The sequence below is a fragment of the Dermacentor albipictus genome, chromosome 1 (assembly GCF_038994185.2).
Source record: "Dermacentor albipictus isolate Rhodes 1998 colony chromosome 1, USDA_Dalb.pri_finalv2, whole genome shotgun sequence".
Classification (NCBI taxonomy): domain Eukaryota; kingdom Metazoa; phylum Arthropoda; class Arachnida; order Ixodida; family Ixodidae; genus Dermacentor; species Dermacentor albipictus.
Genome location: NC_091821.1, coordinates 244,579,702 through 244,607,638, shown reverse-complemented (window position 1 = coordinate 244,607,638; position 27,937 = coordinate 244,579,702). Strand labels below are relative to the sequence as shown.

General features: G+C 44.0%; 1 protein-coding gene across 2 annotated transcripts; it reads right to left on the bottom strand.

The window, feature by feature from the left end:
- Positions 1–13: 13 nt before the first annotated feature.
- LOC135907923 (UV-stimulated scaffold protein A-like) lies at positions 14–27,937 on the bottom strand. Of its 2 annotated transcripts, XM_065439708.1 has the most exons (10): positions 27,663–27,935; positions 27,271–27,481; positions 27,082–27,201; positions 14,684–15,248; positions 14,477–14,627; positions 14,378–14,413; positions 14,139–14,313; positions 13,936–14,052; positions 4,382–4,614; positions 14–944 (listed from the first exon to the last, which is right to left on the bottom strand). In XM_065439708.1, exons 1-10 carry the CDS (start codon positions 27,767–27,769, stop codon positions 845–847), a joined length of 1,815 nt encoding a protein of 604 aa, XP_065295780.1. In that variant the 5' UTR covers positions 27,770–27,935; the 3' UTR covers positions 14–844. The 2 variants fall into 2 exon arrangements, with proteins under 2 accessions (XP_065295780.1, XP_065295779.1); XM_065439707.1 differs by having other exon boundaries at positions 14,378–14,627; positions 27,663–27,937.

Here is a 27,937-nt window from a genome sequence, read left to right as displayed (position 1 = left end):
CAAGCAACAATGCTATAAAAACAAAACTGGTGAATTTATTCTTGAATGCCTTGTTATTCTATCATTCTCTAAGGAGACTATATATAGGAAATTTACTAGACAGATTCACAACCAGAACAGCATTACATTTGAAACTGCATCAATGAAGCTTTTGTTTTCACATATTTGATATGGATAGCAAAGGCACAGTACAAGAAACAACTCATTTGTTTTACAAGCATCAGCAGTTCTTTCTCTGATACACATTTGAATAAGTATTGTTGTATTTCCACCTATACACAGGCCATAATGGCAGAACATATGTCAGCAAAAGACACCTCATATTTGATCAGAACCAATCCCAACAGTTCCTTGTGATAAAGGAGCCTGTAAAGATGAGACAACAATGAGCCTCATCATATGTGTTCATTGAAAAACATAGTAGTTACACCACAATCTCAACAAGCTTAATTAAACAAGCAATTGTAATTGTTGCATATGGAATCAACTATTAGAGCTCAAAGTTAAATTTATTGCCACAGTAGCCCACTAGCTCTTGAACAAACTATGCTGCTCAAGAAGTTTTTCAAAGTATGCAGAAGTTGTCACCAAGACAGTGCTTTACCAGAGGCCACTTCAATCTTATAGCATACCAACTCATATTTTCCATATTGATGTGCTCAGCATCACTGTGCCTTCACAACAACCACACAAGTGCTGAGGTCATGCTCAGCACCAACTTAGAAATGCATAAGGTGTTTTGCAGCATATGCTCATGCATGTACAGACTTTAATTGGCCTCTTCATCCAATTTCACAATGTACACAAAAATACACGCCTAACATTCAAAAGGGGTTAGCTTCTCTCATGTCCCTAGTGCATAGTTCCACTGGTGCCCAAACTTGTCACTGAACTTCTTGCTGTCGATGGCATCCATCGATTCGGCCACTCTTTTTGCTGCTCGTCTGCACAGAAAAAAATTGCTCTATAAGTGAAAGAGTAAACAACACTGACGCGCAAGATATGTTATGATGCTAAGTGGCTACTATTCTCCAAAAATTTTATCACGACACTGGCAGTTTAGAGTTCGTGGAAACACCCTTCACTCTAACAATCGCTTTCATTTAATAATCATGCACTGATGACTACTAAGAATTGATAAGCAGTTTATATTCTAACAATCTGTTATACCTCATACCACCGATACCTACAAGCAATGTTCACAATCAATTCAATTTTCTGGCTAGCAAATTGCACTGCACACACCCTTTATACTAAGAAGATTAAATGTTGAACTGCCAGTGTGCAGCAAACATAGCATGGTCAACAACATGCCAGAGGTGTTCAAGACCAGATAGGAGACAAAATTATAGCTCAACACAAACTAAAAAAGTATTACCCAATCAAATAATTTAACACACAGGTGCATGTGTTCTCACTAAGTTCAGGCTGCTCTATGTGCAAAGCTACAAGACAACAAAGAGGCATAAAGAAAGGCTGCCAAATTTAAAGCACCAGTTTACACCATGTAATGAGTGCTGTTCATGGCCATTTCTTCAAGATGAAGAAATTGTCCAAACAGGCTCCCATACACTGGGTGTGGCTCTTATATCCCCCCCCCCCCACACTTTCAGGCACAATTTATGTATGAAAATTTAGCTTTAATGCACTTCTTGCATCTTCAATATCAGTAAAGATTAAAGCACATTAAAGCTTTAAAGCATGTGCAAACATGAACTCCCCATCCAAACGTGTTGCAGGAACCATATCAACTATTTCAAAAGACTCATCATTGCAAAAACAACCAGACAATCGGAAATTTGCCTAGTGCCAATCATTATTGTCAAAAAACAATGAAAGAAGAGAACATGATGACGTTCTATCATCATCATTTATGTCCACTGCAGGACGAAGGCCTCTCCCTGCGATCTCCAATTACCCCTGTCCTGCGCCAACTGATTCCAACTAGCGCCTGCAAATTTCCCAATTTCATTGCCCCACCTAGGTAGTCTTCTGCCGTCCTCGACTGCGCTTCCCTTCTCTTGGCACCCATTCTGTAACCCTAATCGTCCACCGGTTATCTAACCTGCGCATTACATGGCCTGCCCAGCTCCATTTCTTTCTCTTAATGTCAATCAGAACATCGACTATACCCGTTTGCTCTCTGATCCAAACCACTCTCTTTCTGTATCTTAATGTTATGCCTAGAATTCTTCGTTCCATCGCTCTTTGTGCAATGCTTAACTTGTTCTCAAGCTTCTTTGTCAGTCTCCAAGTTTCTGCCCCATATGTCAGCACCGGTAAAATGCACTGATTGTACACATTCCTTTTCAATGATAATGGTAAGCTTCCAGTCAGGAGCTGACAATGTCTGCCGTATGCACTCCAACCCATTTTTATTCTTCTGTAAATTTCCTTCTCATGGTCAGGGTTCCCTGTGATTAATTCACCTAGGTAAACATACTCCTTCAAAGACTCTAGAGGCTGACTGGCGATCCTGATTTCTTGTTCCTTATCTTATCTTATTATCTTAGTCTTCTGCATATTACGTAATGCCTCTATGACTGCTGGTATCTCTACAGAATCAAATGCTTTTTCGTAATCTATGAAAGCTGCATAGAGAGGCTGATTGTACTCTGCGGATTTCTCGATTACCTAATTGATGACATGGATGTGATCCATTGTAGAGTATCCCTTCCTGAAACCTGCAGGTTGCCTTGGTGGTCCAGTGTTGCCCTTATTCTATTGGAGATTATCTTGGTGGATATTTTATATAATACTGGAAGTGACCTAATGGGCCTATAATTTTTCAATTCTTTAACGTCTCCCTTTTTGTGGATTAGTATAATGTTTACATTCTTCCAGTTTCCTTGGACCCTTGAAGTCGATAGACACTTCGTATAGAGCGCCACCAGTTTTTCAATCATGTCTGCTACAGCTGATTATATCGACTGTTATTCCATCTTCTCCTGCTGCTTTTCCCCGTTTCATGTGTTGCAAGGCCCTTCTGACCTCATCGCTAGTTATATGAGGAGTCTCTGCAACCTGTTCATTACTGCTTCGAATGGAGGTATTGTGGCTCCTCTGGGTACTGTACAGGTCAGTATAGAATTCTTCTACTGCTTTTACTATACCTTTCAGATTGCTGATGATATTACCCTGCTTATCTTTCAGTGCATGCATCTTGGTTTGTCCTATGCCAAGTTTCCTTCTCACTAATTTCAGGCTGTGTCCATTTTTAAAGGCTTCTTCAGTCTTTCTGACATTATAATTTCGAATATCCCTTACTTTCTCTTTGTTGATCAGTTTTGACAGTTCAGCGAATTTTATCCCATCTCTTGAGTTGGACACTTTCACACTCTGTTATTTCCTGCGGCAGAAAGGATGTTCCACATCCGCCGCCAAGTCTCGTAAGTAGTGGCACTGGCTAACACTCAGAGGGTTCTACTAGGAAACAAACACCTAAGAAAGTGAATGGGGAGACGGCGCCGCAATAGTTCAATTGGTAGAGTATCGCATGCGTAATGCGAAGGTTGTGGGATCGTTCCCCACCTGCGGCAAGTTTTTTCATCCACTTTCATTTCCATTAATTTATCGTTTCTTTATTTCATTTATTAAGCACAAGTAAATTCCCCTATGTTGTCTTTGGTGTCAAGTGTTCATCGGCTTCTTATGACTACTAAAGATCGGGCCCCTCAGTCAGCCCCTTTTCTTTTTGTCCAAGTGTGTCTGCAATTCTAACTTGATTTGGAAATAGTACCTGCCAGCAACATCTCCGATCCAAATGCTGTTTAAAGCTGCATGGCACAAAAAGCTGCACAATCTCTCACATAATAAAACATTGCTTTCAAGAGGTACTCCAGTAGGTGCTCGCCACAGGAATGATAAGATTCTCAACATCAACATTTGCATTTCTTATTTGCAACAAAGGAAGATGGTACTTCATTACTCACATCATCCGATGCTATTTATATACTTTCAGAAAATCAGGAGAAAGCTACGCAACACTTGCTAGCATGGCATTAAGGTGCTTTCACATAAAAACCAAGACAGAGGCTCACAGGAAGATGGAGGCTTGAACAGTGATCAAACAAGAGCTGTCTCAGATTCAAATCATGCTTTCTGTGCAGTGCTTATAAATTTAGGCTCAACTAAATTACACCTTAGAGAAGGTTTACCTACACACAGGATCATCCTGCCCAATGCAACATGGCTGTACAGTTTATTTTTAAAACAACATTTGCTAAGTCCAGCACTCTGTATACACATTAATTGTCTGCACAAAGGAGTTATACTCTTGTAAGTTCTAGCTTTACAACATGCACAAACCAGTGAATCAGTATGCTCACAGGCTCTTGCGTCCTGTTTTGATTCAGATAAGCTCCTTCAATGTGGCACTCACTTGTTGAAGACCTTCTTTTCAAGACGCTGCCTAGCACTGGTTACTGGACGGCGACGACTGTGCTGCTGCCGCACTGGTCGGCCTACGTGGAGCTGGACACCTGTGGCTGCCTCCAGGTCCCGGAGCAGCTGGGGATCTTGCCACTCAGGCACACTTGGTGTTTGCTGTGCCAGGTTTGGATCCCGTGGATTGCCAAGCTCATCCCTGGCCACAATTGGGCCATGCAGAGGGCACTGCATGTTCCGATCTCTAAAGGAGGCATCCACAAACTCGTACTTATGACCTATCTTTCATAATTATCACCGGCACCAGCAGCCTATAAAGCCCACTGCAGGACAATAAAGGAAGATAACAGAGGCATCCACTTGCCTATCTTACAATGCATTATGGCACATTCAAATGTTGTCTTGGACCCACATCATACCTAGCTTTCCACTGTGCTATTATTCTGCTGGCCTCCTAAATTCCTCACACTTCGGTCAAATTTGTCTGCTGCCATGTCAACACAGCAGAAAAGTGCAAGTGATGGACAGTGCCTGTCAGTCAGTCAGAACTTGCCAACATAACAAAATGTGGCAGCCTTTGCGTGTAATGCATGTCACTAAACTGTGTTCTTTGCTTGTTACCTGCACTTGTAACAAAGCGCTATCAGCTCACTGCTGCATGTATGAGCACATTGTGCTAAATTTCAACGTCACCTATATTGCTCCATGAAAATGGCAGGATATCAGATGGATGGCCTTATCAGGTGAGTCAGCACTCGCATCTTACTCGGTATGCAAGAAAAGGATATCTCCCAGCAATCTCCAGTTACCTCGTCTATTTCGGACAAATCCATCTTATTCCAGCAAATTTCCCTATAACACCACTACATCTAATCCTCTGTCATCCTGAAATGCTGAACACATATAATTGAACAAGTTTAATCCATTACAATGGGACTACAAAACAATGTTTGACTATGGAAAGCTACGAGACATAACATCATGGTCTGCAAGGTTACAAATGACTAGCTTCCTTCTAAATATGGCCACCAACCTGTGCATTAGGATGCAATTATGTGTATTTACCTTTCGTATTTACCAAGACACAGTCAATGTATCATGATTACAATTTCAGCCTGGTTTTCAGTGCAACTGATATGGCAGCCAATAAAATACTAGCAGCAGCTACATTCCCATGCAAATGGGATATAAAAAAATGGTGAAGAACCAACAGTTTATGTTCATAGATGTCTAGGACAAGCTTACGAACACAACAAACTAATTTCTATGCTTTTAACACATAAAAGGCTTAGGTGATCAAGAAAGAATGTTGTAGTTTCAAGGGTCATATTTTGTTACATTATATACTACTTACGCAACAGTGACGCCTAAAAATAATAAGAGCAGCTGTGCTGCCTTATTCCATGCCACTTGGAGGTCCTACCTTTGATTCACTTGTCACCTCGCACACATTCGATCAAAAGCCTTGATCTATTGTAGTGATTCAATGTTCCAAAGCAACACAGAGGCTATGACAGATGTCACAGTAGAGAGAATGGATTAATTTCGACCACCTGGGAGTTCTCCAACGTGCACCCAAAGCATGGTACATGAGCATTTTTGCATTCTAACCTCAACAGAATGCAGCTGCCATGGCTGCAAATTGAACTAATGACCTCATGCTTAGCAGCAAAAAGCCATAACCACTGAGCCATCACAGTGGGTTTAATCAATACAGGTTCAATCAATAGTCCAACTTTAAGAAACAGTCAGTAGACCTTGTGTTGAGTAGACCTTGTGTTGTGTGTATAGTTGATGGATATGAGAATCAAGTTAGTGAATGACTCTACAGGCAGAAGTGAGCACCATATTTACGGGGCATGTACGTGTCACCCCTACCCTTACAAAAAGCATGATTAAACATAATGCAATGACAAAATGAAATGACAGAGGAAAATGTGACAGGTGAAGTGACAAAAGAAGGCTAGGAGGTACAGGAAATGCTGCAGGTTACTGCTCCAACCTATTTTGTAACTGCATAAACACAGCAGTGCTATAAACTATGATTCAAGAATGTGGGGCTCACACTAACTGAACAGTTTTTCACGGACATTACATTCATCATGTGCCATTCAGCTGCAGCGACAAAATAGGGCCATTAAACAAAAATGTTTCTAAGCTGGTACACACATAGTCCACAACAAAGCCACAATAACCAAAGTGCACAATAAGTGATTAAAGAAGTAAATAAGCCACCTTCTTGAACATAATATGCCAATCGGAGGGGTGGGACTGCCAAAAGTCATTTTCGAGCAATTTTTGGAGATGGTAAAATTGCATTTTGGAGCAGTTTGCAGCAGATACAATTTCATTTTGAAACAGTTTGGAGCAGGCCAATCTGAATTTTAGAGGAATAATGGAATATGAAATATGGCAGCGCACTTCGAAACCACGATGAAACAGAATAAAACAACACAAGCGCTGTACTGCAACTGCCTAAAGGGACTGAAAACCGATTTTTAAGGACATAGTTTTCGATGACGCAATGCAAAGCTCACCTCGGTAGTGTTTACGTTGTAGATATTTAGTACGCAGAATTTTTCAATCTGAGCAGCCTCTAAAGAAGTAAGAGTCCCTCCTCCAGCACCACTGAGAAGTGAGAGTGATGTCGATAGCTCGCCTCGCAAATTGTGAAAGCAGCCGATCGTTCTGCTTTCACAGAAGTGCATGTAATTGGGGTTAACCACTTACATTTTGACCTTTTCGACCACTTTCGAAAATAAAAAGCTGGTGCAATAAGTTCGCATCGTTGCGCAGACATTTCTTATATTTGTACCGCGTGTTTTCCCAAGTACACGCCTACATCATGACTGGCTGGCCCCCGTCGTCATCGTTCTGTCGATAGACAAGCCAAGCCAACTCATCAAAAACAAAGGCGAAAGCAGCGCCACTTTTCTGCTCACTGCAGACGAAGGCTTACCTGCACATTGTAAGTCAGGAAAAACTTATAATCATGAAAAGTACAAAGCATTTCAATAGTAATAAGATCAGAAACTGCATACATTAGTAGAAGGTTACGTGGTGGACCTCAGGCAGCTTCATGTTTTTCGTGCATGGGGCATTTTTCGCTGCTTTTAGCGATCAATTAAAAATATAAATCCACACTTAATTAGAAAAACATGGCTCGTTTTAGCCACTACAATAGGGAATCATTCCATCAGCAGGGTTATCTCGATTAATTTTCTGAGCAGCTGTCTGGCCCTTTAAGTAAGGTCTTAAGCTCAATTTTTAAACAAATTACCCCAATACTGAAACCGTCTAGTACGTGCAAATTTTGGTAGCAGTGCCTGTAGATTTTTAATTAATGGTAGCAACCATGTAAAACACGCATTCTGCAATAGTGAGTCTGAAATTTCGAAAAGTAGCCGAAGACATTTTTTATAAATACATTTTTATTTATTAGAGAGTTTTAGAATAGGGGCCTCAAAGAAATAGCGTAGAAGCCACTGTAGAAGACGCAAACTGCGTTTGGGTTTTGCATCGGGCACACTATTTCACTGATTTAGTGGGAGCCCCAAAAGTTGCCCCAAAAGCTTTGCATCAACAAACATGTTGGCACCCATCGAAGCGATGGCTCTAACCTAGTACCAAACTGGGTTTGATTCATGGTAATGCGTGAAGTTTGTAAGCAAGGAGAAGTGAGTGCACTTGTCGTTTTCTCTCAACTATTGTGTGTAATAAAGACTGATTCATTAACTGCCGCTGACTCCGAATTCGAATGTCGATTTCATAGCTTGTAGGCCTAACATTGCTTCACTCTTTCCCTATCATGGGGAAAATACATCTTTTTTAGTAGGCTATGCCAGATATTTTTTTCTGGAGAAACTACTGCACTTTGTGATGTTATTGGGCCGGATCACTCCAGAAAAAGGGAGAAGCAGCACGCGAAAGCAAAAACACACATCAGACTGGTATTGACGTACACGACACAGATAATGGCACACACACGTGACAATGTCCCAAAATGCCTCATAGGCGACATGCACTATATGTTTCGGTGGATTACGATTGGCCTACAGTTCCGGCGGAAGCGTGTGTCGCCGTGTCTGAGACCTCGTTGAACCGATGCCGGCCAGCGGGGTCGGACAACAGTGTCGGCCAGCGGGTCGGACAGCCGTGTAGGACGGCCGGGACGGTCGGCTGGGTTGGACAGCCGGGTTGGACGGCCGGGTTGGATGGCCGGGTTGGACGGCCGGGTCGGACCGCCTCGCGGGGCTCAGGTAGCCGGCCGCAGTCACCGGGTCGCGTCCACAGCTGGCGGGGTAGCCTTGTGGCCGCTCACCCGAACGCTCGAGCGCCCCGGTTCCGGACCGCCAGCCCTCCTGGACCAGTGCCCAGCGGAAGAGTGGGGCGAGGTAACCTCCCAGCGGGCGACAGCGGGCGACAGCTTCAGGTGTGGCGTATTGGCGCGGTCGGCGATAGCTCCTATGGGCCAGACGCCCAGCGAGGAAGCTGTTTTCCGTCGACCGCCGAACCTCGCGCACTGCTCACGCCACGGGCCACGGGCCACACTCTCGCGCCACGCTTTTTGAGGCGCCACTGCCGGCGCTCCCAAATTGGTGTCGATGATGATGATGGTCCTCTTCGCCACCGCACGGCGCACTGTCTTCATATGTTTAGTCTTCGCACTCCCGCGTACCATATATTATGACAATACCCCCCTTTTCGAGAAAGTTGTTTACAACTATTCTAACACAAGGACGCGGGATGAGAAACAGAAAAAAAGGAAAATTGTCATGTACGTCTGTCCGATTGTTCATATGAGTACACGACACATCTTGCTCACAGGGCATTGCACCCAGTCAAAGAACGAACGCACAAGTCTGTTCGCTTTCAACTAAATACTAAGCACTTGAGATGTCGCAATGTCTAATCACATTTTGATATATAAACAGGTGATTACGCGCGACTCGACTCAAGTAGTCAGCTCCGACATTGTCACAATCTTTTATGTAGTTAACAGTAAAAGAATACTCCTGCAAAAGGAGACTCCAACGCCACACTCTGTTGACGTGCCTGGCGCGCTCCTCTGTGGGCTTGTTTCCGCTGGCCTGGTCCTCGGCGCTTTCTCGACTTCGGAGGGTCTTGTGTCGGCGCTTCTAAGACTTCAGGACCAAACGAACTTGTATTCTTGCACGCACACACAAGCACACACTGACGAGGAAGTGGAGCGCCCTGTACTTTCCCTTTAGTGGTTGTCTTTTGGCACTTGTCGCACGACTTCACGAAGCGTTTTACGTCTCTGTGCACATCTGGCCAATAAAATTCTTGTAGGACACGATCGGTTGTTCTCCTGATACCTTTATGTCCTGCCATTATGTTTTCATGAGCAACTTCTAATACGCCATGTCTAAATGCTTTTGGTATGACCACCTGCTTAAAGGTTCTGCCAGTGGCCCGGTGGTAAAGGCGATACAACAATCCTTTTTCTTCCACGAACTCGTAGCTGTGGCCCTTTCCCGAGTTAAACGACTTGCTTACTTTCGCAAAAATATGTTTCAGCGTCGGGTCTTTGCGCTGTTCTTCAATGAGTTGGTCTTTTGTTACGTCACGTAAGACAATTGTTGGAACGCACAAGGGACGAATCTGGCCTTGTTCTTCAGTTCTGGCTTCAGCCACGCTCGATACATGCAGGCGCCTTATTACGCTTCATCCGTATCGACGACGACTCAGCGTTGGGAGCAGCGGGGTGCTTCCAGTCACAATCCGGATCGTATGGTCCTCTGACGCCTGGAAGATTTCCCAGAACAAGGTCATAGAGGGGCTCGTCCATACATGCCACTGTTAACTTGCCTGTAAAATACGGCGTGTTCACTGGCACGACAGCCTCAGGCAGGTAGCTTGTTGAGCCATCCAGAAGAACAACGTTCCTCTTTCTTCCCGTCATATATACCTCTGGAACGAGTTCCCGTCTGACAATTGCAGTATTACAACCAGTGTCTCGTAATACACGAACACTTCTTCCCAGCAGCCGGCCTTCCACCACTGGCATCCCGTCGACGGGGAAAGTTACAGCAGTCCCAGGGTTCTTGTCCTCGCTGTCACTTGATTGGCGAATCTTCTTTCCTGGATGCTTTGATTCTTTCACTGGACGAGTCCGGACTGGTCGAGATTCGGTGAATGCACACGCAGAACTTGGTTTGTTGTCCCCGTACCGAGTTCGGCAATTTTCAGCTGTATGTCCCGTTCTGTCGCACAACTCACACTTCAGCATACGCTTAGGTGGGGCACGGCAGTCAGGAGCCAAATGTCCAAACCAATGACAAAGGGTGCACATAAGTTGCGGTTTCCTGGGCGCTTCAATGTTTTTTCCACCAAAATCCTTTGCGTTATCGGGACCCTTTCCTAGGTTTGTCCAGTTCTGCGCTTCAAGAAAGCGATCCGTCAAGCTAGCAAGTTCGTCAAGGGATTTGCACTCTCGCTCCTTCAAGAAAATTACTAGCTTTGGCTCACAACAACGCAGAAACTGTTCAGAGATCATGTGATCTCGTAGACCTTCATATGTTTTAGGCACATTAGCCATCTCAATCCAATGGTCAAAATAGGCTGAAATTCTTGCTGCTAACTGTCTTCCAGTTTCGCCCTCTACTGCTCGTGCTTTACGAAACTTCTCTTGGTAGCCTTGAGCCGTGAATTGAAATCTCTGTAGCAACGCTTTCTTTACCTTCGGGTAATCTAATGAATCGGTGGCAGTCATCCGACCGATCACAGTTAACGCTTCCCCAGTCAGACACATGCTCAAAGCAAGAGCCCATTTTTCTTGTGGCCAGTCCTGTCCTGTTGCTACGCGCTCAAATCGCTGTATATACGCGTGTAAGTCATCGCGTTTCTCGTCGAACAAAGGAAGTAACTTCTGTGGGTTGAGGGCTGACGAGGAGGTGCTGGGCGCAGTCAAAATTTCAGAAGCCGCTGCCGGCACATTACGAGCTTCTTCCTGAAGCTGCAGCTTTAGCTGGAGGATCTCGCGCTGCCTCTCGTCAGCTTCCTTGATTGCCTCTCGCTCCGCAGCTCTCTCGTCCCTTTGCTTTGCCTGTTCGGCCTCAATCCATCTGCGAAGTTCTGCGCCTGACAATCCTATTTGGAGACCTATAGCCGTGATTTTCTCTAAATCCATGGTGCCGTCTACTAATGTGTGTCTGCGCTCAAGCGAAACTGCCCCCTTTCACTGTATTTACGAGTGAATCCTGGCAGGCTCGCCAGTTTGTGATGTTATTGGGCCGGATCACTCCAGAAAAAGGGAGAAGCAGCACGCGAAAGCAAAAACACACATCAGACTGGTATTGACGTACACGACACAGATAATGGCACACACACGTGACAATGTCCCAAAATGCCTCATAGGCGACATGCACTATATGTTTCGGTGGATTACGATTGGCCTACAGTTCCGGCGGAAGCGTGTGTCGCCGTGTCTGAGACCTCGTTGAACCGATGCCGGCCAGCGGGGTCGGACAACAGTGTCGGCCAGCGGGTCGGACAGCCGTGTAGGACGGCCGGGACGGTCGGCTGGGTCGGACAGCCGGGTTGTACGGCCGGGTCGGTCGGCTGGGTTGGACAGCCGGGTTGGACAGCCGGGTTGGATGGCCGGGTTGGACGGCCGGGTCGGACCGCCTCGCGGGGCTCAGGTAGCCGGCCGCAGTCACCGGGTCGCGTCCACAGCTGGCGGGGTAGCCTTGTGGCCGCTCACCCGAACGCTCGAGCGCCCCGGTTCCGGACCGCCAGCCCTCCTGGACCAGTGCCCAGCGGAAGAGTGGGGCGAGGTAACCTCCCAGCGGGCGACAGCGGGCGACAGCTTCAGGTGTGGCGTATTGGCGCGGTCGGCGATAGCTCCTATGGGCCAGACGCCCAGCGAGGAAGCTGTTTTCCGTCGACCGCCGAACCTCGCGCACTGCTCACGCCACGGGCCACGGGCCACACTCTCGCGCCACGCTTTTTGAGGCGCCACTGCCGGCGCTCCCAAATTGGTGTCGATGATGATGATGGTCCTCTTCGCCACCGCACGGCGCACTGTCTTCATATGTTTAGTCTTCGCACTCCCGCGTACCATATATTATGACACACTTAATATTTTGAGTAATACATAAAAAAAAGCAGAATGAACGTACCTTTCAAGCATAAAAGTTTGATTAACGAGATGTATGTCATAAAAAAAGATATAAATTGCCAGAATCAAGATTGTGCGATAAAATTGAACAATGTTTGTAAAGACATGCTTGTATCTACTCAGAAAAATATGTAACAAAAATTATGAGATATACTAAATATATTGCCATCTAATAGGCACTAGCTCTGAAAAAATAAATTTTTCATTGAACAGGTATTCCACTACAAAAATTTAAGTGCGAGCACTACAGTTTGGTGTGCCGGGCTACGGCCGCTGATATTCTGGGCCGGCTTGTGTCGTTGTCGCTCTCAGATTCAAAGTCTGACGAAAAGGCAGCATCCTCAGACTCGCTGCTACTCGATCCATTGATAAAATCAGCCGTAGACTTCACGAAATCGCAAGGTCTGCGATCTTTCGAAGCGCGCGCGCCGCTCCCAGAGGCAGCCAGTTTTGCTTTCTACTTTGACGATCGTGAAACTTCGAAGCGCATTACAAAATTAACGCCTGGAGGGGAAACAGTGAACTTCTCCCCCAGAAAACAAAACGATAGTTCTCCTTCACTTCCTATGGTGCGGAGTGTCCGTTAGCAGCTTGGAAGGTCTCGAAAGCGACGTTTCAAACCATCAATAGGGGGCAGCCATTTCTTTTTTTCAAGCCATTTCCATATAATAGACTAGGGTTATTCCTAAGCACCTAATACTTAACTTTCTGGTATAATTTAAAACTATTAACATTTTTTTATTCCAAATCCGCCATTAGCCCTTTGTGATAAATCAAAATGGCTCAGGCCTCACCACATGGGCATAAAAACAGATTGGAATAGTTTTACGTTATACCGGCCCTGGGGACAGAGATGCCTGCTCACTGAATCCGCTGCAGCGCATGCCTCCCTAATATAAAATTTGCTCGCAGTGCCCTCAGCCTACTTTTCCTTGTTTTGGCCCACAGGGAGCACTGCGTCGCTTGGCCCGCTCAACCATACTCTAGTACACTCTGAATACAGCCGCCCTGGCCGTTCCGACAGCAGCAACAACAGCCGGGAGCAGTCGGCCGCAAGCCACTTGCTGGAAGCACAAAAAAAGTCCAGTGTTATAAGCAAGACAACTACGAGAAACTGTGCATGAGGCGCCTTTGCGTGGTGTGCAGAATGTGAACGGCTGCACTCATTTTCAGAGAACGAATCCGCTCGCTTTTGCGGCCACTGCCACAGCACACATGCCGAAGTTGTTCTGGCACAGCATGGCACAAATTCGATCAATTTTCTGTGTCTGGCGCAGTTTGGTGCAGGAATTCGCGTTTGTATCAAAATGGCACAATTGGCACAGGGGTCCTACCCCTGCAATAGTAACACACTGGACTACAGATTCAGTGGGAGAGAGTAAGTGCAATGAAGAGTGTCCACTCACCTTCAGCCGATCACGACGAGGACATAATTTGCCACTAGGAAGTGGTGCACGGCAGGCCCACTTTACCGGCTCAAATGTCCCACTGAATTCTATGTGCCTCTCCCGAAATGGCAATGCCTGCAGAAAGGGAGTCCACAGGACAACGAAATTTTAAAAATTCCGCACATTCTAAAATTCTTTTAGCAAGTTTAACATTGCCGCACCTGTGCTTTCACATTATCATCATCCTTGGAGGTCCCTTTCCAAACACAGTTCAGGTCACTGAAGCCACTGCCTGCTTCTTTTTCAATCTTGTCTTGTTCCCAGTAAATCAAGTCCAGGTCAATGTTCCGTACTGGCGCACTATTGGATGTGCTCGGACCAGCCTCTTCGAGGTCTCTGCAAGAAAAGAAATTCTGTTCAGCTCAAAAAATACTTCTAAGAAAAAAAAAATAAAGCTTACTTAGTGCTGGGTACAATCTTGCTAGTTGGCTTGCCACTAGAAAGGAGACAAAGGGAATGTGTACGATATAGAATACATAACAAGTGCCAGAAGACATACTCATCACTGCTGCTTTCACTGCCGAGCACCCTGTTAAGCCTCAGCAGCTGCGCCTCTCGAGAAGTTGGGTCAGACACTTCCTCAGGTTTCTTGCACCGAGAGGCTTTATCTGGCATGTTCACTTTTGGCCTTTTCTCTATAGGTCTGAGGCCTGCAAGGGGGGTCGAAGGAATCAGTGATGGATATGAAACTGCAAATCAGACTAACCATACTCAGCCCGCCTGCCAGCAGGAACCACAGGTTCATAGCCTTCTTTTTCTGGCACCTCTTCAAGTTCACTGTCAGAGGAGTCTTCAGATCCCACATTCAACTCTTCAAACTTCTCGTGCACAATTTCAATGCGGTGTTTAAGGTCAATTGTGTTCCTCAGTACTTCTATTGGATGGTTAATCTTGGCCAGTCCTTTAAGCCACTTTTTAACCATTGGAAAGAATGCCTCCATCAGCTCTTTGTCGAGCCGTCGCAGAGTGTCCAGGACTTCTTCATTGTCTGCTGTCTTCCGCACATTTACTTTTCGTGACAATTCTATTTCCAGGTTGAATGTAAGAGGCACGGCATGGTCTCTTAGACGCTCGGCTAATGATGTTCCTGGCAATGGACATGTGGCTGGTGCAGATTCCTTGCCTGCCTCTTCTTCCGTCTCACTGGGCACCAACAAACGAAAGCAGTTTTCCATTTGTGTAACACTGAGTTGCATGTCTGGTGTCCGCTCAGAAATCTCAGCAAGAAGCCTTCGAGACCAGGCAGGCTGCTGTTCTGGTTGTTGCATCTTCTGCAACAGAAAAAAATACTATCATAGCAAGAAGAAGGTAATTTTATGCTTGTGGATAACTACATGCTTAAATAAATTCAGCCACTGAAGCAACACATAAAAGCGACACGTTGCCATCTTGCCAAGATCAAATTGAAGTTCTCTGCACATACCTTTTTGGCCAGTTAACTGTTGCTCATTTAGGGAAAATTCTGATAACTGCATTAATTTGCAACCTTAAAGGAACACAGCTTGCACAAAATAACAAAGTATAGCCTTTTTACTCCCATGCGCACACATTCAAGCACCATTACAATAACTCCTCCAGTATGAAGCCATCTGTTCTACAAAGCGGAGTGCAGGGAAATTTACCTGTCTTGAGTACCCATCCTTTTATTCCCTCATAGCTCATGTGGACGACCAGCTTTAAATTAACAAATGTCAGCAGAATTTAACTGAACTGTACAAAAATGAATTAAATATCAACAATTACTTGAATATAAAGGATTGAAGCTTTATTTGTTAATTCATTCAATTGGCATTGACACCTTCAGAACAGATGCCAGTTTAAACGCCTAGGGGTGGCGATGCAAAATCTAGGCTGGGGCAGCAACATTAATAATTTATGTTGCTTTATGATTCAAAGCTGCACTTTGGGCCATGAGGGATGCTTCAATGGAGGACTCCATATTAATTTTAGTGCCTTCAGGGTTCTCAAATGTGCACCTGAGAGCACATTTGCAAGTGCTTTTGCATTCCACCTCTATCAGAATGTGGCCATTATGGCTTAACTTTAACAAATAATGTCAAGCTCACAAAAAGATACCATAGCCACTGAGCTGTAGTAGCATGCCTGCACTGGCATTACCATACAGAAGTGGTGACTATGCTTCAGAAGTATCATTCTTCAATAAAAAATGTTGAAGTGTGCATATGGGATGTCAAGCCTACTGCCAAACAGACATGCAGAAAATGCATTTCCTATGTGTCAGCACTCGCCTGATGATGGTGCCTATATATTTCGACGAATTTTGGCGACAGTGAGGAGCCCAGACCCTAGCACACTGACTGCCTGCTGCTCGGTAACGTAAGCAGAACATCGCCTCGAGGGGTATGGCTTCACGCTGACTGCAGCCTACCAGTTTCGTTCCGCGCACTCTGACAGCCAAAATTTGTCGTGCCACAGTTCCATGGGTAATCACATTTTTTCAGATAAGAAAGTTGATATTGCTTGTATGAAGAGCTTGCTTCAATTTGTACGGAGAGCCTGCTGAAGCTAAAGGTTGAAAAGCTAATTAATGGATTTTTTAATTAGTGACTAATTACCCCATATCACCTGTCACCCTGTGGTCGCCACCACTGACGGCAAGTCTCTGCGTGCATGCATGTGTTGTGAGGCTTTAATGACCTTGGTCTTGTTTTAAGCCATCACTGCAACAACTGTCGACTGATCAACAATAAGTACAAATAAAATCGATGCCAGATGCATCTACCATAGACAGCTTGTTCGAGACATCTTGCTTGAGACAAGTGTTGCCAGATGGGCCAGTTGCCACTACTAGTGCTTTCTGCTATGCAATTAGCTTTCACTCTTACCTCTTATAAACGATATCACCCTATACCAGACAAGCCTCATCAATCAAGATGAAAAGCAAGGCAATGCATCTTGCTGAAAGCCAAAGCATTCTGTTATAGTAAGATGACCTCATTTGCGCAGAGATTACAGCCACACAGTTGATAAATAGAGAACAATGGACTCTCGGGAGAAGGACTGGGCACTGACAAGTCAGCGACAGAGGTAGCATTAACCCCTTCCGTGCGAAGTACAGGTTGGCTTGAAAGCAATTGTTGACTAGGGCCTGGGCCGGGCTTGGGCCAACGAGCTTTGGGCTTGGGTCAGACCCAGGCCTCAGTCGGGCCTCGATTAGGCTCGGACATGGCATTATAACTCCACAGAACTGAAGACTACAAAAACAGCAACCCTACGCAAATTATAGGTCAGTGGTGTCCATTGGTTTATGAGAAAGTCAAGGCAGGCAGGCAACAACACAGCAGCTGTACACTATACAAAGTGCCATGGAGAAAATGGTACCGGTGATCACCGAGCCCACTGTACACCCTACTATTTAATGCAATCAGTATTCCTTGCCGACTTCTGGCACTTTTTATCTATCTATCTTACGCCATGTGACCCAACTGTTGTCCACTAACTTCAGCCGCTACGTATGTCCTCGTGGTCATGGTAGTTCTATAGTTGTCATACGGTCATGATCAGCACGTTCTAGTCATGTCATTCTCATAACACTGTCATACCACCGTGATTTAAGAAATGTAATCTAATTGTCATCATACTTTCATCGTCACACCGCTTTACAGTTCCATCGACGTTATTCCATCGTAATCATGCTTTTGCCATTGAATCATGATTATGTCGTGGTTGTCATGCCATCATCGTCATTGTGGAGCCGACATACGGTCATTGTCATGCATTTGTTGTCATATTCCAGCTTCGTCACCCGATTCTTGTCATACTGTAGTCATCTCACCATTTTGGTCACACAGACGTCGTCACGCTGTCGCCATGCCATCGTCGTACACTTGTCATTATTCCATTGTCGCCAGGCCACCGCTCTCACGCTGTTGCCACACCATCGCCATCATTTCAGAAATGTCATCCAATTGTTGTCATGCCGTCGTCATACTGCCGTCGTTGTTCCTTCAACATCATTTCTCCTTCATTCCGTTATAATTGTGCTATCATCAACCAACCATGATTATGCCACCGCCGTCATGGCATTGTAATTGCGTTGTGGTTATTTATTGTCATCACTTCAGAATCACTCCAACGTCGTCATTTCGTCATCCCATAGTGCCTTTGTAACTCTATCAACGTCATTCGTTCTTCATAATTTCATCATTGTCACTGCATGCGCTATCAACAAATGGTCCTCGTCCTGCCATCTCGAGGTAATCTTGGCGACAATGGTCATAACAAAGCAGGCCAGTCATGCAGGCAGTTAGGTCGCATACAGCCGAAGCACTCGAAATCTCAGGAGGACCACTACAGATCCTAAATAAAGGTGTCTTAGTCAATACAATGTGTCATTACATGATCGCTACATTGTGTGAATGCGAATCGCATTAACTTCGATAGTCATCATATCATAAGATAGGTTCTGCCGGCATTCTTTCGTCTTCGAAACACTAAAAAGCTCTGGTCAACATTGTCCCAAGTTATTACTCAAATATGTTGGAGAAATATAGGAGAGGCCTTTGCCCTGCAGTGGGCGTGACCAGGCTGATGATGATTACTCAAATTCCTTGAGGTGAACATGCTCCGGCATGAGATGGACGACTTGCCGTTTGATGGGGTTAGCACTGAGAGTTTCACAGCGGCCCCGCCTATCAACAAGAGGAAGTGTATCGGGGTGGTTGCGAGTGGCGGCGAAAGGCAAACTTCAAGAGTTGCTAGACATCACAGAGTTGAATCAAAATAACAAAAAGTCGGGAAGATGTTTGCATTACAATCGCACTAAAGAGGTTGGAAGCTATTTAATTGGTCCGAGACTCGCTGCAAAAAAATTGACTAGACTGTCTTCACGGATCCAAGCTATTCTTTGTATAGCAACCTTAAGAGGAATCAATGAGAGGAGTTTCGGTACAGCTGGTCACATTTTTCAAGAGCAAAAAATATGCACAAAGTCAGAGTCGTCTGCAATATTTTGTTGCTGCACAAAATTATGTAGATTTCTGACAGTGGCTACTGATGTGTTGCTTTGCACTGCCTGTACATGATCAATTTAATGGAAAAAAAAAAACTAAAGTAAATTTTCAACAAGTTCTTAGAGTACCCAAATAAAGTGGTAGCAAATGAATTCTGGAAAGTGCATTCACAATTTTTTTTGTGTGTGCGTGTTAAGGCACACTGTAACTCGCTACTGGTTTCCATTATTTTTCTTAATTTGTTCAAGCTATGTAGTTGAATATCCTACTGTAGGTTATCGCACAATTAGTCCAACTAAATAAATTTCGACTTTCAAGTGTCCATTGCTCTGGGATAAATACTTTAAGCCTCCGCGGATGCTGCAATACTTCTTAACATTGGCAAGAGGGATGTGAAAAAGAAAACAATGCAGAAAATTTTATTATCCAAGGGCTGCTTTCACACCTAAAGTGGCTCAACCCTTGTGCTTTTTCTAGCACTAGGTGGGTTTCCTCTGAATTTACGTGAACAAGCAAGCAGATAATATTCCAATCTGGCGGGGGAAAAATCATGTTTCCAATGTTGTACATACACTGTACTGGAACTAAAGTAGACAGAGTACAAATTCGCATATATTGCATCACATGTATGCCTAAATTTTCAACCAAGAAATTGACATCATTATAATTATGCTGAATAAAGCAATAAAAATGGCATTATCCATGTGAAAATATGACTGTACATGAGCGTTAGCCTTGCATACCACCAATTTCTGTTAAAAGGGAGAGGCTCATTGAAACAACTTTTTTTATATTACTTTTACTAGAGGTTTCAAAATTCAGTCAATTATAGAGTTTTCTATGCAGATTTAAAGTATGTGATTACTTTTTGTGTATCCATCACAATTTTTGAGCTATGTGAGGCACAATGGCAAAATATAGTCATCTTCGTGGGCACATTTTTATGTACTGATTTTTCACACAAACGCATCGCACTGTTGCTTGTTTAGCTCTTTGTAGATCACAAGGTGCCGATATCTAGCCAAACACTGTATACAATTACACGAACTATGCAAAAAGATTAGAGCATTCCAACTAATCTTTTTTTTCTCGATTCCCTAAAATATAACCTTGTACTTTCGCAACTACTACTGGGAGATATTGCAATTTCAAGTAGGTATCAGGACTGTACATATTTTCAGGAGTATGTATGCCAAATTTCATTAGTATAAGACAATTACAAATAAACAAGGTTATTTTCATGTCATCCATTCATTCAAATAACTTCACTGAGTGCCCTGTGATTTCGCGGGGTGCGCTTGGACGCCGCCTAGGTATCAGCCAAGGGTTGTTGGACCTTGGCAGCTTCCTCGGCTTGCTGGATGGCCCAGAGTTGTGCTACAGGTCCAAGCTGAGCAATGCAGACTCCCGGTGCGCGCAAAGGCTGTCCCTGTTCGAGGCTGCATCACTGTTATTGTGTATTACACCCATACATTCCCATAGGATATGCTCTAGGATGGCTCTAGAGTCACAATGTCTGCACTTGTCAGTCGTGTATAAATCTGGGTGTATTAGGTGCATTATAGCTGGACTCGGACAGGATCTAGTTTGTAACTGCCGCCGTTACACAGAATAATTTTAGCTTAATTTTGGGTGCAGCGGCAGGAATGTACACCTCTGCAACCTATGGTGTTGTGTAATTCCGTGAAATCTGGTCATTCGATCTTCCCACTCCCACTTGTCGGTAGTTGGTGAGGCGAGGCTAACCAAGGCTTGGTCCGTAAGCTCATGAGCCATGCGGTGCACCGCCTCATTGCTAGCGTCTGGTAGTGTGTGAGTGGGCATCCAGATGAGATGGACACTTTTGTTGTGGTTATTCCCTAATTTTAGTAGTCATAGTGCCTCTGGAGAGATTCGACCGTCGTATCGCCGTCTTGGAATCACTGATTATTATGGCCGCTTGTGTTTGTGCTTTGGCTAATGCGATAGCCATTTCCTCTGCAGTTTCTATGTGTTTATTACCACTGTTGTATCACCACTGCTGTTTATCACCACTGCTGTATAGGCATGCTTGTGTCTGTATCTAGCTGCATCTACAAATGTGATGTTCTTGCTGTTACCGAATTTCTTCTGTATATCGAGTGCTCTGCTTTCCCGCCTACCCTGATAGTGGGTAGGACACATATTCTTGGGTATTGGAGGGACGGTTATCATGTCTCTGGTGTGTCTGGGTATATCTACTTTGACACCATGTTGGGTATGATACCCTATACCCTTTGCGCAAAACACCAACAATGCCGCCCGTCGCCAAGGCTGCGAAGCGTAGGCGGGCTTGGGTGAGCACTATTCTCGTCGGCGCCTATGCACGTGCTGTCATGTTTGTGTTCCTGATCATGATTTAATGCTTCTGTCATCCTTCAGCGATGTCTTGAAACAACTGTTGTGTAGTTGGGTGCTTTAAAATGTACAAAAACTTGCCAGGCACACACTTAGTTTCCAGTGCTGCTTCATGAGCAAGAGCGACGGCGGCAGTAGATCGCGCCTGATCGAAGGGGAAGATAAGGAATCGCACTTTGTTTACTGTAGTTTTAGAACGATTACTATGTCTTTATCTTAACTTGATGTCACTGTGCTTTTAGTGAATGCTTCCACGTTTAAACTTAGATTAGCATATTAGATTATGGGGTTTTATGTGCCAAAACTATGTTCTGATTATGAGGCACGCCGTAGTGGGGTACCCTGGAAATTGTACCACTTGGGGTTCTTTAACGTGCACCTAAATATAAGTACACAGGTGTTTTCGCATTTCCCCCTATCAAAATGCAGCCACCATGACTGGGATTTGATCCTGCAACCTCGTGCTTAGCAGCCCAACACCATAGTCGCCAAGCAACCACAGTGGGTCGTTTAAACTTGGTCGCCTCACCTACAGTCGAGAAGATACAATAAACATTAGGCTGTTGTTACTGATGAGACAGGTTGCCCCCCTTTAAAAAAAAAAAATTCGAAAAGCTAAAGCAGAGAGAATACGGAGCGAAGCTGTGGAGTGGAGGGAGAGAGGAAAAGCGGGGAGGTTAATCAGAGGCGAGTTTCCAGTTTGCTACCCTGCACTGGGGTGGGGGATATAGGGTTTGTAAAGATGGCAAAGAGCAAGAGGAGAAAAAAAAAAGTAGGAAAAAAAAGCAGAAAAGAAAGAAAACAGGTAACAGAAAAGGCGTTCCAATCACAGGCGTTCACATAGGCCAGTTGATCTCGAGAAGCGCAGTAGCGCTTGCCAGCCTTCTGACGCAACATTAAGTCGCATCAATGTTATAACATTTTTTCTTCCAACAGAGGCTGGTCGTCCAACTGGTTCAGCAAGACAGAAAGCGATTGTCTCTGCATACTGTATTGTGGGCACTGGCATAGAATATGATGAATGGCAAAGCTGTGAAGCACTCATTACGTTTAGACGCTTCAAACAAAGGGCTCCATATTAAATAGCAGGTGACGGCGCCTTAAAAAAAAAAGCGTCATGCAATCTACCATGCGTTGCACGAAATCTGCTGTTGCTCTACCTATCGATGGCACTGAAATGCAACCTGAGGCGTAGAACGTTTGGTGTACGCTCACCTCAGCTATCTGCATATCGACTGCACAACCAACCTGGCTTCTGTGAGCATTACAGGCTTTTGACAAGGTATTCAACCTCGTTTGGAATGCCTCTTAATATTCCTTCGCAGTAATGGGAAATGCCTGAACTTCAAAGCCCTGATGTCTGCAACTAATGCAGATTCACTTTACTTCAGCTGTGTCATGCGTTGTGATCAATTCTGAAACCTTGATGTCTTTGTTTTTTTTCTTGCTTGTAGCGCTAGCGAGTGCTTGTTCTCTTTTTCTTCTTTTGCATGAAATGGGTCAATATATATGTTCATGTTGCTTCACTGTAGTTGTTTCTGCTTTGAAAATGATTTCGATGTAGCATGTGGCACAAGAATGATTTAATGCTGTGCTATGTATTTGCTTTCAAACTGTTGATATTGTGTCAACATACTCCTTTAACTAATTAAAAAGCGCTGCATTGGCTATTCAGACTAGGGCCACTACAACAGGCGATACAACATGCGGTTTATTTTTGCATTTGGTGCGAGGATGATACCAGTAAAAATGGTGGCGACACTAAAAAATAACAAAATATAAAAGCATTATGCTCTTGACTGACCAGGGAGGCAAATTTTCAGCTATGGCATCTTCTGATATCTCACTCACGTGGTCCCGTGAAATCATCGAAACACTCTACTTGTTTAACGACTGAACATGTGAAATCCATGCTGTGCAGACAGTATAGGAAGTTACTGTTTTATGTCTTCCTAGTCAAGGGGAGACGTGGCAATGAAAACTTTTTTTTTAAATTTATTTATGGGAATAAATTGATGAAATTTGGCATGCAGGTGTGATCTCTTATGCTGATATCACAACTGAAATCAGTTTTGTGCTATCTACTATAGTTTTCGAGTTGCAACACTTAACAGCCTCTAATGGCCATCCCCAAATTAATTAATTACACCTAAGTTAACCAAGATTTTCATATCAGCATGTTCGCAAAGGCCCATTCTGTGCAATAAAGCTATTGGTTTATTTTTTAAATGCCAAAATATGCATAAATATTTTTGAACTTTCCGATGCATATTGTCTAACTAACAACTTTTGCAAATAACCCATTACAAATATTTTATGAAGTGCAGATAAAATTGGACAGCTTTATTGCACTCATCAATGTTTCAGGATCTAAGTGCAAAAGACAACGATTTTGTGTTCGTTCATTGTGAAATGGCACTGGGATGACTGAAAGCAACTGCACAAATAATGAAAGCTGAGAAAACAGAGCTCAAAGTTGCATTTGTTGTAAGCATTGATATCTTTGCTTCAAGCACTTAAAACCCGCCTGGACTCTAGTCCTTTGCCTGTGAGGACACATTTTCTTTACATTTTGATGTAGTTTTTCGCTTCTTTGCAGCAGTTTCGTGCACCTTAGTTGCCTTTTTGATGTGTCGTGCATCCATCCACAGTCAAAACATCCGCGCTTGTCTCCTCTCGTCGCGCAGCCTCTTCATTAATGAGTTGGAGGTAAAATCCACAGCTGAATATTTGACACAAAAACTTCTGCTCTCGCCAATGTCATGTTACCATCACGACCACATGTGGACGCGGCGTCACCACAGCCCACGGTCGTGTCGTCAGCAAGGTCAGTGGCATCCACTTCTACGAGTAGTTTTCTCCCTCTGTTCCACACCTTTTGTGGTCTTCCATATGCGTGGGCCGTTCGGAACTTGATTTCTATGAGGCTCATCACAAAACACGCATGTTAGGCTGCCACGATTGTTAATGATATTGACCGCAACGCGGAGCTCGCTGCTGCACAAATGTGCGCAAGAAAAGTTTGTCAGCAATTCAAATCTACAACAGCCAATAGGTGCGCGCCCTGTGCACAATGCGACTACTGCACCCAATCGCAATGGTACTTTTGCCTTTTTTTTACCCGCATTTGCTGGTTCATTTTTCAGTGGAGAAACACGTCGCTGTACCTATCTTGAGCTCCGATCTCTTCTCTTTACAATGATACCAAGATAGTGGCGCTGCGTCAACAAATAGCCAAACGACCCGCGGTGCGATGGCACCTCCCAGAGCTCAATTTTTTGCAATTTTTTATGACAGCACTTTAGGACAGTGCTGTTAGGAAAGTGCTGTTTCCTCGATTTCTACCACATCTTTTGTTATATTTCACCACAAGGTAAATAAAGGTCAATGGATCGCAAAAAAAAAAGAAGAAATGGAAAATCGAAAATTTTGACAATTTGACCTGCAGTGGAAGCAGACATCTCTGGCACGAGGCCCACCTGCAATTCTAACGGCCGCCGCTACGCAGCTGTCAGTGGCGCCCCCCTAGGCACTGCGCATGACGTATACCGAGGTGATTCAATATTTGCCTACCTGTTCTTGTTTTAAACAGGTGTTCGTATAGTGCTATGCATTGTGCCTCGATTAGGTCATCCAGTGTATTGTGTAGACCTAGTTGCAGTAGTCTATCATTGCTGGTGGTGATGGAGAGTCCGATTGCTTGCTTGTAAATTTTTCTGATTAAACAGTCTAATTTGTATTTTTCTGATAAGTGCTGTCGTAGGTACAATGCCACATATACTATTCTGCTTATTACAAACGCTTGGACAAGTCTAAGCAGATTGCCTTCTTTCATTCCACTGTTTGTTAGCTATTCGTTTCAGTAGCCACATGATTTGAGATGTTATGTTGTCTAATTTGCGTATGGTGTCTCCATTGTAGCCGTTACTTCGAGGCCCAATACTTTGATTTTGTCAACTTTGAGTATGGGTGTACCATCCGCCGTAGTTATGTAAATTGCCGGATTGTTTTGTTCCTCGTAGTTGCGTGGTTTTTGGCCACACCACAATGGTACATAAATGAGGAGCAGCTTGGATTTCTCTGCTGAACATCTGGTTCCTGATAGGTATTGGTCAACCGCTTCTACTGTAACAAGATTGTAAAAAAAAATAGTTTCATCATCATCATCATGAAACTATTTTTTTTTTAAGTGTTATAATTTTTTTTCCATAGTTGCAGTAACTGTAGATGCTGTTTGAATAGATATCAGCACTTGGCGATCTACAATGAGCTAAATAAGCTACAGCACAAAGCTTTTTGCGAAAATTTATTAGACAATAAAGTGGCCACAAAATCGCTTTATTTTGCCATTATGTAGAACATAACTCAATAACTATAGCGGCTAATGACATATTTGAAATCTGCTTGTAATGCTCTATAAGTGGGTGGATTTTCATATCTCTAATACAAATATCTTAAACACTCTGTTAAGGTCCTCAATCATCTGTTGTAATTTGTCCCCAGTGTTGCTGAACAGGACAATGTCATCTGCAAACCAAAGGTTACCGAGATATTCGCCGTTGATCCTTACTCCGAAGCCTTCCCAGTTTAATAGCTTGAATACTTCTTCCAAGCATGCAGTGAATGGCATTGGAGAGATTGTGTCTCCCTGTCTGACCCCTTTCTTTATAGGTATCTTTCTACTTTTCCTATGGAGAATTAAGATAGTTGTGGAATCTGTAGATATTTTCCAAGATACTTACATAAGCCTCCTGTACTCCTTGATTACGTAATGCCTCTATGACTGCTGGTATCTCTACTGAATCAAATGCCTTTTCGTAATCTATGAAAGCTATATAGTGAGGCTGACTGTACTCTACGGGTTTCTCGATTACCTGATTGATGACATGAATGTGATCCATTGTAGAGTATCCCTTCATAAGCCAGCCTGTTCTCTTGATTGACTATATTCCAGCGTTGCCTTTATTCTATTGGAAATTATCTTGGTGAATATTTTATACAATACTGGAAGTAAGCTAATGGGCCTATAATTGTTTAATTCTTTAACGCCTCTATTTTTGTGGATTAGTAAAATGTTGGCATTTTTCCAGTTCTCTGGGACCTTTGAAGTCATAAGACAGCTCATATAAGGAGCCACCAGCTTTTCAAACATGACGTCTCCTCCACCTTTGATTAAATCGACTGTTATTCCATCTTCTCCTGCCGCTTTTCCTAGTTTCACATCTTGTAAGGCTCTACTAACCTCATCGCTAGTTATAGAAGGAGTCTCTGCAACCTGTTCATTACTGCTTCGAATGGAGCTATAGTGGCTTCTCTGGCTACTGTACAGGTCAGTATAGAATTCTTCCGCTGCTTTTACTATACCTTCGAGATTGCTGATATTACCCTGCTTATCTTTCAGTGCATACATCTCGGTTTGTCCTATGCCAAGCTTCCTTCTCATTGATTTCATGCTGTGTCCATCTTTTACAGATTCCTCAGTCTTTCTTACGTTATAATTTCAAATATTCCTTATTTTCTCCTTGTTGATCAGTTCTGACAGAGTCTAATTCTTGTGAGCAATATTTTGTACCATCTCTAAATACAGCTTAGTTGGACTGAGTATGTTTATTCCACTTTAGTGAGGCTCGTTAAAGGATGAAGGCTGTTACAGGAGGTGTTGTGCATTGCAAACCGTTATGGTGTGTCATGGTTCAATGTTCAAACAGCCAGACTTGAGATTACATTATGTACTAAAAAAGGTTGCGTTCCTCACCTGTTTACGGCTCTTCAAATATTCCACGGCTAGGGAAAGGATTTTGTAGCTAGCGCCGAATTTCTCGTTCCACTTTTCGATCGTTTCCCAGGATTTATCCTGTAACTTCTTGGACGCTGCCTGCAAGGCAGACATTGTTTACAAAATATCAACCAAAAGCCATACGACAAAAATCAAGGGCATACGCACCAGAGTTCCGGGAAGCGGTAGGTCTATGTTTGTTCCGACAAGCAGTGCCAGAATTCTCTGAAAATCTTCCAAGATCAATGTCCGAAACAAGTGCGACCTCGTGAACAGTTCATGGATGACAGCAAGCGTGTCTAAACGGACATCGGCGTCGTCCTCCTCCAGCCTCTCTTTAAGCAAGGCACAGGCTTCCTTCAACATACGATCTGACGAACTGAAAGAAAATCACCAACTGACGCACAACTTTCCCAGCACTGCTTTCGTAAAGCCCAAAAAACAAGACACTGCACAAGGGACATAACGGCAAAATTGTGTAGCAGTGCGCGCGCCCTTCAAAGCAAACACAATGCAACAGGTGTAGTATTTTACAGAGAAGCAAAACATAGCCCACTCACCGACAAAACAGCTTCAGTTTCGCCATGCACTCGTTTTTAACGTGTACTGGTGCCGAAGATGTCAGCGTGTCGATAACTTTACAAAGCTCTAAGTTTCCCTGTGCCATTATTGATCTTTAAACGTTTCACCCTAAAATTCAATGCAACCGAGCAAGCGCCGAATGCGCGTTGTTTGGCCACAAAAAGAAGTAAGCGCTGGGAACCGAGAAACGTCTTCGTAAAACACGCGAGAGCAAGCACTGCAATAACAAACATGGACGGGTGGATGGATGGCG